General features: G+C 45.0%; 1 protein-coding gene across 4 annotated transcripts in view; it reads left to right on the top strand.

The window, feature by feature from the left end:
• The window catches only part of EVL (Enah/Vasp-like), a 165,343-nt gene that overhangs the window by 74,324 nt on the left and 76,223 nt on the right, over nt 1–14,796 (top strand). Inside the window, exon 1 of one of the 4 annotated variants that reach the window (XM_060003932.1) lies at nt 11,873–11,977. The exons of the other annotated variants lie outside the window; for them this stretch is intronic. Within the exon in view, the coding sequence (XP_059859915.1) occupies nt 11,967–11,977 (11 nt within the window). The 5' untranslated portion in view covers nt 11,873–11,966. Of the gene's footprint in view, nt 1–11,872; nt 11,978–14,796 lie in introns of those variants that run through there. 4 annotated transcript variants of the gene reach the window in all.

The following is a 14,796-nucleotide window of genomic DNA, read 5'->3' as shown; positions in this document are numbered from 1 at the left end:
ACAGTGGTTGAGAATCCACCTGCTAATGCAGGCGACACAGGGTCGAGCCCCTGTCCGGGGAGATCCCACATGCCGCGGAGCATCTAAGCCCGTGTGCCACAACTACTCAGCATGCGCACCACAGCTACTGAGCCTACGCGCCACAACTACTGAAGCCCGCATTCCTAGAGCCTGTGCTCCGCAACAAGAGAAGCCACCGCATAGAAGCCTGCGCACCACAACGAAGAGTAGCTCCTGCTCACCGCAATTAGAGGAAGCCCGCGCACAGCAACAGAGACCCAACTCAGCCAAAAATAATAATAATTAATTAATTTTTTTAAAAAGTTAGTCAAACTTTTTCTGATAGAAAGTATAACTGATTTGGCCGAATAGTTTTATAGAGCAAGCAAGTTCTACCAGTTAAGTTTTATGGCAGACCTTTTTCATAAATTGAAAGAACTTAAGCTTACATCTTAAATTGCGTTTATAAATTTAGCGTATTTAGTGCACATATACCACATATGATGTTTCTAAATATTAAATCCTTCGCAACCATCTACACTTCCTGTGAAAAATTATACATGTTGTCTTAAAAATATGCAGGAGGATATATAATTTTCTAAATATTTCTAGAAGGTACATAAGCAGAAAAATTGGGTGACCAGAGTAATACACTGATTTCTGCTGTCTTATTCTATATTTCTGTTTTTAACGCTTTTTACTCCTTGTTTTTTTCCTCCCGCCCTGCCTTCTAGTGTATTATGTATATTGAATTTTCCTAAATTGAATTGAAAGCTGTAAATTCTATTTTTATTCTCCTGGTTTCTGCTCCTGACTTACTGTGACCCATGCTTGCCCCTCTTTCATCATCATTATTGTTCTAAGGCTTGTCAGTGTCTGCGCTTCCCTCAGCCTTTAATGTTCTCTGACCTCCCTCTGTTCCTCATCGGCAGTACTCCCCCACCCCCCCAACACACACACACACACAAGTTGGTATATCTGGAATTTTTGTTCAAAATTATAGATACACTTCCTTAAAAAATGGTTACTGATTATCATTGCTTATTCAAACATAGATTAAACCTCAGGCTATAAGAAGCTTCACTAGATTTTTGCCCCGCCCCCGTAATTTTTCTAACTATTTTAAAAGACCATTTGAATCATTCTGCAGTCTGCAATTCAGTGATATTTAGTACATTCACAGTGCAGTGCAACCGTCACTACTATTTAGTTTCAAAGCCTTTTTATCACTTTTACCAAAAGGAAACTCCGTACTCATTAAGTAATCTCTTCCCATACCTCCCTCCCCTCCCCTCCATATTAATTATATTTTTAATGGGTTTTTTTTGATGTCTTGACATCTTTGGGGGGCCTTGCTGGCTGGGGAGAGACTGCCCCTCCAGGGCTGGCTAATTCCTCTAGACAGTAAATTTGTTGGTGGGTCCACCTTTCATGTACAGACCAACCAGTCTGGAGTCCATACCCTCAGCCGCCCCCTTTATCTAACTCACACACCAGGCCAGTATTTCCCCTGCCCTAAATCAAGCCTGGGACAGGTACCAGACAGCTAGGGACAGGCCCTGGGCCCCACAGCCTGCTGGAATTATTCAAACCAGCCAATCCTAATCTGTTTACCCTGCTCTGCTCTTCCCACGGAAACTCCAAGAAGGGCTGTCGCCTCTGCCTTCCCCTTGCTCCTTCCTGCCTCCTGACCAACACTGGTGCTTTCGCAATCCCAAACCTCTTGTTTCGAGGGAAACTGTCGGTAACGTTAAACTTTTCTTAGAACGGCATTGTCATCACTCAGTCACCTTTATAAATGAAAATCCAGACACAAATGACCCTCCTCAGCCCACCCCGCCCCGTGACAGCGCTAATCTGTGAATTCTGGGGATCACATGGAAATGGGATCATACAGTGTGTGGCCTTTCATGTCTGGCTTCTTTCACTTCGCATAATGATTTCAAGGTTAATCCGTGCTGTAGCGTGTGTCAGTACCTGCCTCCTTTTTATGGCTGAATAGTATTCAATTATATGCTCCCATTTTTTATATCTTATTTCTTCCTTCGTAAATTTTCTTTTCTTTTTTTTTTTTTTTTTTTTTTGCGTTACGTGGGCCTCTCGCTGCCTTGCCCTCTCCCGCTGCGGAGCACAGGCTCCGGACGCGCAAGCTCAGCGGCCATGGCTCACGGGCCCAGCCGCTCCGCAGCATGTGGGATCCTCCCAGACCGGGGCACGAACCCGCATCCCCTGCATCGGCAGTCGGACTCCCAACCACTGCGCCACCAGGGAAGCCCTCTAAGATCTTATATACCTGAAAGTACATTTCCCCCGCCCCACATTTAAATAATGGTTTAGCGAGGTATGAAATGTGAGTATCAAAGTTTTTCGTCCAGTATTCTGAAGCTAATATCCTGTTGTCTTACTGCAGCTAGGATATAGAAATCTGTTCTGATTTTTGTTCTTTAACTGGTCATCTGATTTTACTTGGAAAACTTTTTAGAATTTTCTCTCTGTCTGATTTTTTTTAATTAATTAATTTTGTTTTATTTATTTCCTTTTGGCTGCATTGGGTCTTCGTTCCTGCACATGGGCCTTCTCTAGTTGTGGCAAGCCGGAGCTACTCTTTGTCGCGGAGCGCGGGCTTCTCATTGTGGTGGCTTCTCTTGTTGCAGAGCATGGGTTCTAGGCGCATGGGCTTCAGTAGTTGTGGCACGCGAGCTCAGTAGTTGTGGCTCGCAGGCTCTAGAGCACAGGCTCAGTAGTAGTGGTGCACGGGCTTAGTTGCTCCGCAGCATGTGGGATCTCCCCGCACCGGGGATTGAACCTGTGTCCCCTGCATTGGCAGGTGGATTCTTAACCACTGCACCAGCAGGGGAGTCCTCGTCTGATGTTTTTGAATATTATTATAATCCTTGTATGTGCACATGCACACTTACATTTTTTACTTATCAATTCTGTTTGTCACCCTGTGAGCCTTTTCAGTCTGAGGTCTTACATCTTTCTTGAATTCTGAAAAATTCTGCCATTATTTCTGCAAATATTTCATCTCTTTGTTTTTCTTTCCTTCTCAGATGCCTTTTTCACAGAAACTGGTACTTTTCTCCTGTCCTCCTCTTTTTCACTTCCTGATGTGTCTAGGTCAGTTCTTTGACCTGATTTTGTGTTTTTCATCTCTCTCAGTTCTTCTGCTGAGGCTATGCATTGAGTTATTTCAACAATTATATTTTTATACTAAAATATTGTTTGGTTCTTCTTTCTCACTGCTTATTCCCACGTCATTATTAAATCTTTCCTTATATCTCCAATAACTTTTATCATACTTATTAAATTTTCAAATTCCGTTTCCCATGGTATACGTTCTCTAAAGGAGAAACTCCTGTGTGTTTCATTCACTGTTACACTGCTCTACTACAATACTGCTTCACTTCCTACTTTATTTTTTTTTATGTTTTAGTTTTATTGAAGTATAGTTGATTTACAATGTTGTGTTAGTTTCTGGTGTAAAGCAAAGTGATTCAGTTTTGTTTTGTTCTTTTTCAGATTCTTTTCCATTGTAATTTATTACAAGATATTGAATGTAGTTCCCTGTGCTATATAGTAGGACCTTGTTGTTTATCTATTTTATGTACAGTAGTTTATATCTGCTAATCCCAAACTCCTAATTTATCCCTTACTCCCTTTCCCCTTTGGTAACCATAAGTTTATATTCCATGTCTGTGAGTCTGTTTCTGTGTCGTAAATAAGTTCATTTGTGTCATGTTTTAGATTCCACATACAAGTGATATCATATGGTATTTGTCTTTGTCTGACTTACTTCACGTAGTACGTTAATCTCCAGGTCCATCCTTGTTGCTGCAAATGGCTTTATTTCATTTTTTTATGGCTGAGTAATATTCCATTGTGTATATATTACCACATCTTCTTTATCCATTCATCTGTCGATGGACACTTAGGTTGCTTCCATGCCTTGGCTATTGTAAATATTGCCACTATGAACATTGGGGTGCATGTATCTTTTCAAATTATGGTTTTCTCCTGATAAATGCCCGGGAGTGGGATTGCTGGATCATATGGTAACTCTATTTTTAGTCTTTTAAGGGACCTCCATACTGTTCTCCATAGTGGCTGCACCAATTTGCATTCCCATCAGCAGTGTAGGAGGGGTCCCTTTTCGCCACACTCTCTGCAGCATTTATTATTTGTAGACCAACACTGCTTCACCTCTGACACCGGATGTGGGGTTTTCACACATCAAGCAGTTCTGCAGTACCAGCTGGGTGTTCTAAGTTTAACTCAATTCTGATGCTGTTTACCTGGAGATAGCATCAGATCCCACAGGTTAAGGGCTCTGTCCCACAAGGCTGTTCCTCCCCCTGCTTCAAATGCCAATCACAAATCCAGGTTATTACCTGGGCTTCAGACCAACTGGCTATTAATTGGAGGCTCCCATGCCCCCTTCCTGGGGTTCAGTTAATTTGATAGGAGAGCTTCCGGAACTCAGGAAAGCAGATTATTACAAAGGATATTAAAGGATACAAATGAACGGCAAGAGGAGAAGATATCAAAGGCAGGGTCCAGAGGGTGCTGAGCGCAGGGGCTTCTGTTCTCATGTTTAGGTTGTGCGCCCCTCCCAGCTTGCGGATACATTCTCTCCACCCACCTGGAAGCTCTCCAACCCTGTCCTTTTGGGAGTTTATGGAGGCTTCATTAAAGAGGTGTGATTGAGTAAATCATTAGCCATTGGTGACTGAACTCAATACAGTAAGTCCCCTACATACAAACGAGTTCCATTCCGAGAGCTCGTTCGTGAGTCCAATTTGTTCTTAAGTCCAACGGAGTTAGTCTAGGCACCCAACTAACATAATCGGCTATATAGTACTGTACTGTAATAGGTTTATAATACTTTTCACACAAGTAATACATAAAAAAACAAACACAGGGCTTCCCTGGTGGCGCAGTGGTTGAGAGTCCGCCTGCCGATGCGGGGGACACGGGTTCGTGCCCTGGTCCAGGAAGATCCCACATGCTGCGGAGCGGCTGGGACCGTGAGCCATGGCCGCTGAGCCTGCGCGTCCGGAGCCTGTGCTCCGCAGCGGGAGAGGCCAGAACAGTGAGAGGCCCACATACCGCAAAAAAAAAAAAAAAAAAAAACCCAATAAAACAGTTTTAACCTTACAGTATAGTACCTTGAAAAGTACAGTACAACAGCTGGCATACGGGGGCTGGCATCGAGTGAACAGGCAAGAAGAGTTACTGACTGGAGGAGGGAGAGGAGGTGGGAGATGGTAGAGCTGCAGGATCATCAGCAATAGGAGATGGAGGGCCAGCTGCAATTTCACTCACGCCTGACGTTGATGGACTGCACGTTTGCATCTTTGAAAGTTCACAGCTTGAAGGTTCGTATGTAGGGGACTTACTGTATCAGCCTCTCTGCCCTCCTTGGAAGTTGAGGTCAAGGCTGTGGGTTGCAAGTTACAACCCTCTAATCACATGGTTGGTTCTCCAGGCAACCAGCCCTCACTCATCCTTAGGGGCTTTCCAAAAGTCACCTCATTAACATTAATTCAAGGGTAGTTGAAAGGGGCTTGTTATCAGTAACAAAAGACATCAGTTTCACTGTTATCACACAAAACTCTTTCAGGAAGTGAAGACCAGAGGCCAAGTATTATAACAAAGGATGCTTCCATTCCTCTTACACTTTGGAAATTCCAAGGGTTTTGAGAGCTATGAGCCAGAAACAGGGACGAAGACCAGATATATATTTCTTATTGTATATCACAGGTTTCTTCATTAGTTGCCTTTCTTTTAAGTCTTTTTTTTTTTATAGTTCTTACACTTCTCAGAGATATTATCATTTTCCCCTGTGAGTTCATCACTGTTTCCTTGGAACATTCAGTTGCCTCGGCCAGTCCTGCTGATTTATGCTGCAGATGAGTTTGGCCAGGACCTTAGTTGGGATGGAAGTTCCTTGGGGCAGAGGACCGTGGTATTATGGGCAAGGCTCAACCATTCCCTTTCCAAATGCTGAGATTTGAAAAACAAGCCCGTATCTGTCCCCTCTCTGTACCACTAATAATTCCTGTACTTTTTGAGTCCCAGTCTCTGCAGCAGAATAACTTAACAAACATTCTGAACACCCAGTATGTACCAAGAATTGTGCTGGTGGGTACAGGTGGTTATAAAAGATGAATAAAACATGGTAGCCCTTACCTAAAGGATAGTGATCTGCGACAACTATTGATAATGCTGTAAAATGCTGAAGAAACACAGCAGCAGGAATAATTTTCTCTGGGGGCCTGGAGGGCATTAGACACCTCACTGAAGAGGCGATATGTAAGCTGGGTCTTGAAGGACAAATCCAAGTTTGACTACAGTTGGTCATGAACCTTGCTAGTAGGTTTTCATAACATGTCAATGATGTTAACTAATTCTGTGTAGCCGTTTCTCTATCCTCTTTTTCTCTACTCCTAGAACACAAGGACCTACTGCTCAGAACACTTTGCTTCTTTTTAACGCAAATTCTCATGGAAAGCCAGTATTACACAAGCATAATTTTTTTCTGTATTTCTTAGTCAAAGACCCTTTTATGCTCAAATATACCACTGAGGCAGAGTAGAAGAGCGGTTAGTCTGTTTAAAGGAAAGGAAACTAAAGCCCACAGAAGGTGACTTCCCCAAGCCACACAGCAACTAGATCTTAACTAGATCTCCTAAGTAAGGTGTCTTTTAGTATAGCTTCCTGATTCGTTGTCAACCATTCTGCTTCCTTTTGGGATCTAGCCCCATGGAAAACATGACTCCTTCTTGACTCCTTCAAGTCAATATAGTTGCTGTTTATTGAACATGACCAAGGGCCAGATGCTTTAGCATTTAACATCCTGTGTGAGATTGCTGCCCTTCTCTTTCATCTGTTCATTCATACATTCATTCGTGCAGTTAGCATCTACCCTGTGCCTACTATATCCTAAACAGTATACTAGGTGCTGAGCTCAATTCATAGGAACACAGTATAGGGTGCTACCTTAAACGACATTTCTTAACTCTCTCACTAAATTGCTCTTCAAGTGTCAACAGCCCCTATCCTGTTTTTCCAATACTTTTGTTTCCCTGACACAGTTGATGTAGGAATTGGTGGTGTACCTGCAGCCCATAGTTATTAATATAACCAGTCCTTTCATTGAACAGATGAGGAAGCCAGGGTCGAAAGTGAGGAAGTGAATGCCCAGGGACATACAGCGTGCCAATGATAAAGCGTGGGCTGGGGTCCATGTCTCACAACACCCTGTTCATAAATCTTGCCACATTTCTTGCTCCGTCTCATAATCCTACTCAAGTGCTGTTTAAAAAATGCCCCCAAAAGATTCACTCTTACCTGTGACCTACTTATTGAAACCAAGAAAAAGCAGTAGTAACATGTTTGGAGGACAGAGGAAATGAAGGATGAAAGTGAAAGGCACATTTCTCACAGTGAGGATATTTACACTGAAACTAATATCTTTAGGAAATGCTCAGGAAATGAAAAAGAATACCCTTTGGTACTTTAATAATCATAATCAACTTCTGCTTCTGGCCATGACAGAGTATTTGTAATAGACTTGTCATCTTGACAAAAACAACTGTGAAACTGAACAAAATATACAAAATTCCTAAATATATGAAGGATATTGAAACTCAGACAAAATATTAAATTCTGGCTGTTTTCAGGCATTGAACAGGCGGCGCAGTACTCTGATCTTTGAGTGGAGAAACGCACATGATAAGCCCCACAATGGCTCTAGCTTTCTACCTGGAGTCTCTTTCTGGTCTTGGCACAGAATGGTGGAACCCAAGCTAAAAGTTGATCTTAGTGAGCGGAAGAGTCAATTGTTGGAATTCCAAGCTACTGAAATAGCTGGATGTTGCAGGGCAAGGAAATAGGGAAGAGGAAGCGATGTTGAGTTTTGTGTAGGGAATTCACTTTGGGTTGTTGGCTAAGGGCTGGCTGTGCATGAGTAGAATGGCACTCTCCGTGAGACCTAGCACAGATTCCCTTCTGTAGGGCTAAGAGCTGAATGATGATGCCAGAGGTCATGCAGTGCTGGGAAATGCTGGAGATCCCTGTCCACCTGAATGAAGAAACCTCACTGAGCAGCACCTAGGCATTCAGTTGAGACCCCAGAACAGCTATGCATTAGGAGTAAGGACTATGTCCTTGAGTAAAGGACATACCCTAGGGCTAAATCAAAATGGAAGTAGAACTTAAGAAAGAATTAATCCAAGCTTGTTAACAATAAAAGGACATGCCAATAATTTACCTAACTGCCAGGACAAACTCAATACCTTTAAAGGAAGACAGCATAGCCGAGACTGTGCAGTCTATCATAACGGGAGAGAAATTATATAGAGAGGATTATATGAATGACGGCTGACTTCTCATCAGATACCATGGATGCCAGAAGACAGTAGAACAACATTTTTAAGGTGCTGAAAGGGAAAGAAAAAAATCTCAGAATTCTCTATTCAGAAAAAAAAGTGCCTTTAAGTATGTAAGCAAAATGAAGACATTTTTCAGATAAAAGAAGAGTAAGAGAATTTATTGCCGGCATACCTGATGTACAAGAAATGCTATTGGCAGTTCCTCAGGCTGAAGAAAAAGGATGCCAGGCAACTCAGATGTTTAGGAAAGGGTGAAGAATACTGGGAAGGATAAATATATATGGGTAAATATAAAAGACTTTTTTCCATAATTAAAAAATACAAACACACATACAGCGTTCTAGTGAGATGATATAATGCATAGGACTACTATACCATTAAGGGTGGGAGTGGATTTATGCAGTTATAAAGTTCTTACATTTTACATGAAGTGTACAATATTAATTCTAAGTATACTGTACGAAGTTAAGAATGTATATTTTAATCCCTAGAAAGACGTCTAAAAAGTAATGTAAAGAGGAATAGCTAAAAAGTCAATAGAAAAATTAAAATGGAATTCTAAAGGGTACTTAGTTTACCCAAAAGAATGCAGGAAAGGCACAACAGGGGAACCAAAAACAAATGAGATAAACAGAAAAGTAGCAAAATGGTAGATCTCTACCCAATCATATCAATAAATTAAATGTAAACGGACTAAATATTCCAATTAAAAGGTAGAGATAGGGCTTCCCTGGCGGCACAGTGGTTAAGAATCCGCCTGCCAATGCAGGGGACATAGGTTTGAGCCCTGGTCCGAGAAGATCGCACATGCCGCGGAGCAACTAAGCCTGTGCGCCACAACTGCTGAGCCTGCGCTGTAGAGCCCGTGAGCCACAACTACTGAGCCCATGAGCCACAACTACTGAAGCCTGCGCACCTAGAGCCCGTGCTCTGCAACAAGAGAAGCCACCGCAATAAGAAGCCCGCACACCACAATGAAAAGTAGCCCTGCTCGCCACAACTAGGGAAAGCCCGTGCACAGCAGCAAAGACCCAACACAGCCAAAAATAAATAAATATATAAAATAAAATAAAATGAATAAAATCTATCTTAAAAAAAAAAGGTAGGGATGGATATGTTCATTAACTTACTTGTGGTGATTATTTCATAACATACATATATATCATGAGCCAAGGAGTACAGGTAGCCTCTAGAATCTGAAGAAAAGGCCAGGAAGTTCTTCTCCTTTAGAGCCTCCAGAAGAGACTGTATCACTTCCAACACCTTGAGTTGAGCCCAGTGAGGCCACGAGATCTATGTCAGATGGCTGGCCTACTATTATCTTACAAAACTAAGGTAATAAATTTGTGTTGTGGTAATTTGTTATAGCAGCAGTGGAAAGCCAATAAGGATGGAAGAAGATATACTAGGTAAATAGTAAGCATAGAAAGTTCCAATGGCTACATTAATATCAGATAAAGTAACCTTAAAGACAAAGAGTGTTACCAGCAATAAAGAGGGGCATTTCATACTGATCAAAGGGTCAGTTCATCCGGAAGATAGAATAGTCTTAAAAATATATGTACCTAACAAGAGCTTCAAAATACATAAAATAAAAATTGGCAGAAATACAAATCCACAATCATGTTTGGAGATTTGCCGCTCCGCGGCATGTGGGATCCTCCCGGACTGGGGCACGAACCCGTGTCCCCTGCATCGGCAGGCGGACTCTCAACCACTGCGCCACCAGGGAAGCCCATGTTTGGAGATTTTAACACCTTTGTCTCAGCAATTGATACAATTAGACAAAAATAAATCAACAACGACAGCAAACCAATAAAGACATAAGATCCGAACCACACTTTTTTTTTTTTTTTAATTCATTTATGGCTGCGTTGGGTCTTCGTTGCTGCATGCAGGCTTTCTCTAGTTGTAGTGAGCGGGGGCTACTCTTCGTTGCTGTGCGTGGGCTTCTCATTGTGGTGGCTTCTCGTTGCGGAGCACGGGCTCTAGATGCATGGGCTTCCATAGTTGTGGCACGTGGGCTCAGTAGTTGTGGCTCACGGGCTCTAGAGCACAGGTTCAGTAGTTGTGGCACATGGGCTTAGTTGCTCTGCGGCATGTGGGATCTTCCCAGACCGGGGCTCAAACCCGTGTCTCCTGCATTGGCAGGCGAATTCTTAACCACTGTGCCACCAGGGAAGCCCCGAACCACACTTTTAACCACCTTGACTTAATTGACATTTTTAGAAAAATGCACCCAGTTTCAGAACACATCTTCTGACTACCTGCTGGACCATCAAACAAGTCTCAGTAAATTTAAAAGGACTGCAGTCATACCAGGAAGAACCAAAGAAGAAATTCTAAGTATGTTCTTTGACCACAGTAGAATTAAATTAGAAATAAATAATGATAACAGAGGTAAGATAACACTAAATATTTGGAAATTAAACAAAATATTTCTCAATAATCTATGGATAAAAGAAGTCAGGGAAAAATAGAAAATATTTTGAACTAAGAGAAAATGAAAACCACAATATGTCAAAGTTTGTGGTTTGCAACCTGAAGCTGTGCTTAAAGGGAGATGCGTATCTTTGAAATCCTTTGAAAGTGCACTTTCAGCCTTCAGCTCTCACTGCCTGTGCTTTCAGCTCTCTAGTTAGAAGTGATCTTTCTTTTGTACTGTTCTCGGTGTAGCTGTTTTCCACTGTATCAATCATAACATCTTAACACATCAACTTGCTAACCTGTCGGTCTCTTCCTTTCTAACCGCAAAAGCCCTTTAAGGACAAGTAACTGCTGTTCCCATCGACGTTTCGTCTCTAGTTTCTAGCACAGTGCATGACACTTGGTGGGTCCCAGTCAATTTTGAATGAAAGATTGGGAATGGACCTTATCTTCATGAGGACCCTGTGGAGACAAGCAAACGAAGAATTATTAGCCCCATTTTACAGTTGAGAAAACAGAAGCCCAGGTTCCCTTAATGAGCCAGTGACAAGGCCAGGTTTCCATCATTCCTCAGAAATTTTCCTTTCGGGTCCTAAGTTGCTGACAGAAACGTCACCATTAGTGAGAAGCGTCTCCCCAGCAGAATTGTAGAATTTATACCGGGGTAGAACTAAAGCCTTCACCAGCTGTAACCTCATCATGTCGTCTTTTATTCTCTGGAGGCTGGGCCAGGGCACCTTTCCGTGAATGCTTGTAGGAAGCCCTCGGCGCTGGGCCTCGGCGTCCTGACCGGTGAGGGAGTCTGGCCCTTGACCTTTCAAAACGCCCTGCCCGGCTGCGACCTCATCCCGGCCCTGCAGAAAGCGCTGGAGCTGGAGGCTGCAGCCTGGCGCTTTCAGGCAGCCCACGCTGGTGGGTCTGTGCACCACGAGCTCTGTTTCTCTATTTTCTACCTAGGTTTCAGTTCTCAACTGGGGTTTGTTTCTCCGTTGCCTCTGGTTCAGCTTCCTTTTCCTGTTTGGTTTTAAGTAGAGTCTAAAAATCAAGTTGCTGCCTTCCGAGGGTCTGTGCTCTCTGATCAGCTGGCCTGGTGGGAATACAGGACTTACCTCCTCGGGTTCCCTGTGCTACAGACGTGCAGCCATGGCCACAGTGTGAGTACGGGGACCAGAGGGGACAGAGGGACGTCAGAGGAGACCGAGAATCACGGGGACTGTAGAGATCTCCCCAGATCCCCTGGGTGTACTGATGGGGAGACCGAGGACCCAGAGGGCAGAGGACTCTCTCACAGTCACACAGCAGGTTACGATGGAGCCTGCCCTCTCCGTCTGCTGGCCTGTCCACTACGCTGGCCTGTGTCTCTGGGTGCCTGTCATCTTTAATGGCTTTTTTGTGTGTGTCAGAATCACTTCCTCAGCAGTCAGGTGCCTGCCTCGGGTGGTAGAGGGGGCTCTGAACTATCTGAGGGGACTGGGGCTTGGCTGAGAGATGCTGTGGACAGGTCCTGGCTCTTCTCTCAGAACGACCTGAAAGCATCAGGGGGTTTTCTCTGAATGCTGGGCACAGAAGGAGGAGCTGGGGTGCCTTCTGTACAAGTTGAGACCTCATGGGCTGTCACAGCAGAGCCCTGACCTTCTGCTTGAGAGACTTGGGACTGACTTTAGACCGCAGATCACTTAGGCTGCTGCGGTTTAGCACATGTGTGGGCACCAGCCGGTCTGTGTCCTGAACTGGTCATTGTGAGCGCCCTTTCCAAAGGTGAGATTACGATTCAGACGTGATTTGCCCCTGCCCTGCGACCCCGTACAATACTGTGGCTCGTAGGACAGAGCTTCATCCTCTGGGATTTGGGGCATTGACTTGATCGACTCACTGCAGCTGTGCGTCTCAGCATAAATTATAATCCCTCCCCTTAAAAATTACTTCACAGTTCCCAAACTGCTGTTTCACCGGTTTTCTTGATTCTTTCAACCGTGTTGGTTGGTTAGCTCAGGAAGGGGGCATCACTGCTGTTCTGTGGGCGAGGAGGCCTGGCCTCTGATCGGCTGTGGCCCTCGCTCAGGGTTGCATGGCTGGTTGAGGAGGGACTGGAAGGAGAACCACCCAGAACAGCTGCGTCCAGCGTTTCTCCCAGGATGCAACACGGGCTCTCTAGGAGCATTTTGCAGGGAGTTATGAGAGCTGACACACAGTAAGTGGGGCCCGTCCGATGCTTCTGGTCGGCAGGGGAGCTTTGGAGAGGGCGGCGCTCTCGCGCCATGGCGCGGCCTTGGGCAGGCTGCCGGAGCCCTTCCTCCAGGCGCTGGCAGCTCTCAAGGCCAGGGCCGCAGTTGGCCTTCCCTGCTCCTTTGCAGCCAGTTTCCTATCATCCTCGAGCTCTAGAGGACTTGTGGGTGGAGCTGCAGCAAACCAGACTTTCCGTTTCAAAGGCTCGTTAGCTTCCAAAGTGGGCAGGCGCCAAAGTCATTACCTGCCGAAAACTACACTGAAAAGCTGAGTCTACTCTATCCTGTCAACTACTGACTGCAGAAAATAGTATCAGAAGTAAACCAGGAGGAAGCAAAGCAGTTCTTAAAAGTCTTTTAAAGTTGTAGAACTCTTAGGAGTTTCCATCTTGAAAGCAGGTTGAGACCATCTACAGTAGATCACCTGGGTTAGTGGTGCTTCAGGCATCTTACCCTCCACTTCAACCAGATCCACTCTCTTTTATCTTTTTAAAGTACTCCTCGATATTTCTTTGAGGAAAAGAAGTTGTATTATTGCTGGTGATGATGATTTTGAAATCTGAAAACTACTTATTTAGTCCAGCTCTGAGGTATACACAGTTGGGGAAATTGAGGCCCAGAGCTGGGGCAGAACTTGTTCTTTGGTGAGTGAGTTAGTGGTCCAGCCAAACCAAAACCCAGGTTCTCGGCACCCACCCTCCCCGTCCCAGGCTGCCTGCGCTCACGGTGCCAGCGGGGCCGCACGTACAGCAGCTGTGAGAGCCGTAGATGGCTTGCTTTCCACATGCTGACATAGCAGAGATGTGATCGCTGGATTCCTAGGTCACCGTGGTTCCTGTGGTGGGGATGGAAAAGGCCTTCCCATCATGAAAGCGGGTCAGTCCCAGCTCCGGCCATCCATCAGTCAAGAAACATTTTCTGAGCACTCAACCCTGGGCTGGGACCGGGGAGTTCTCTTGAGCACGTGCCGGCGTACAGCACGCTGTCTCGGGCATGATTTCATTTAATGCCTACGGCGATCCTGAAGGTGGCAGCTATTGCTTTTATTGTTCCCACTTCATAGTGGAAGAAACCACGGTAGAGAGGCAGGGAGTAAGTTGCCCAGGAAGTGAGAGACCCAGGCTGGAGCGGGCCTCCTGATGCAGACGCTCTGCACTCTTGCCCCTGAGCTGGTCGAGTGGGAAGGCGGTGTTCTCAGGAATGAAGGAATCACAGGGCCTTAGTCCGGTGCAGTGTAGACCATGGTGAGTGTAGACAGGAGGCACGGCAGGAGTTGAGAAGTCGGGGGCTGCCAGGAGGTACTTCAGGGAGAAAGTGGGGTCTCAGGTAGACTCGAAGGATAGGGGTGAGTTGTATTTTTATTTTTTATTTTTATTTTCGGCTGCTCTGGGTCTTAATTGCAGCATGAGGGATCTTCGTTGTGCCATGTGGGATCTTTAGTTGCAGCATGCCGGCTCTTAGTTGCGGCATGCGAACTCTTAGTTGCAGCATGCATGCGGGATCCAGTTCCTGACCAGGGATTGAACCCAGGCCCCCTGCATTGGGAGTGCAGAGTCTTACCCACTGGACCACCAGGGAAGTCCCAGGGATGAGTTTTAAAAGGGGCCGAGGGGCTGCTCTCGGTGGCAGGGAGACAGAGGGAACAGGACAGACGTCCTGAGACTGCACTAGGGGCAGTAGGAAGCGGGCGCACGGTCGAAAATCGTGGAGAAGCGGAAAGCCCAGCTAGAGCGACAGCAGAGGCGGGG

The sequence above is a fragment of the Delphinus delphis genome, chromosome 2 (assembly GCF_949987515.2).
Source record: "Delphinus delphis chromosome 2, mDelDel1.2, whole genome shotgun sequence".
In the NCBI taxonomy this organism is placed as follows: Eukaryota; Metazoa; Chordata; class Mammalia; order Artiodactyla; family Delphinidae; genus Delphinus; species Delphinus delphis.
This window is presented reverse-complemented; position numbering and strand designations above follow the sequence as displayed.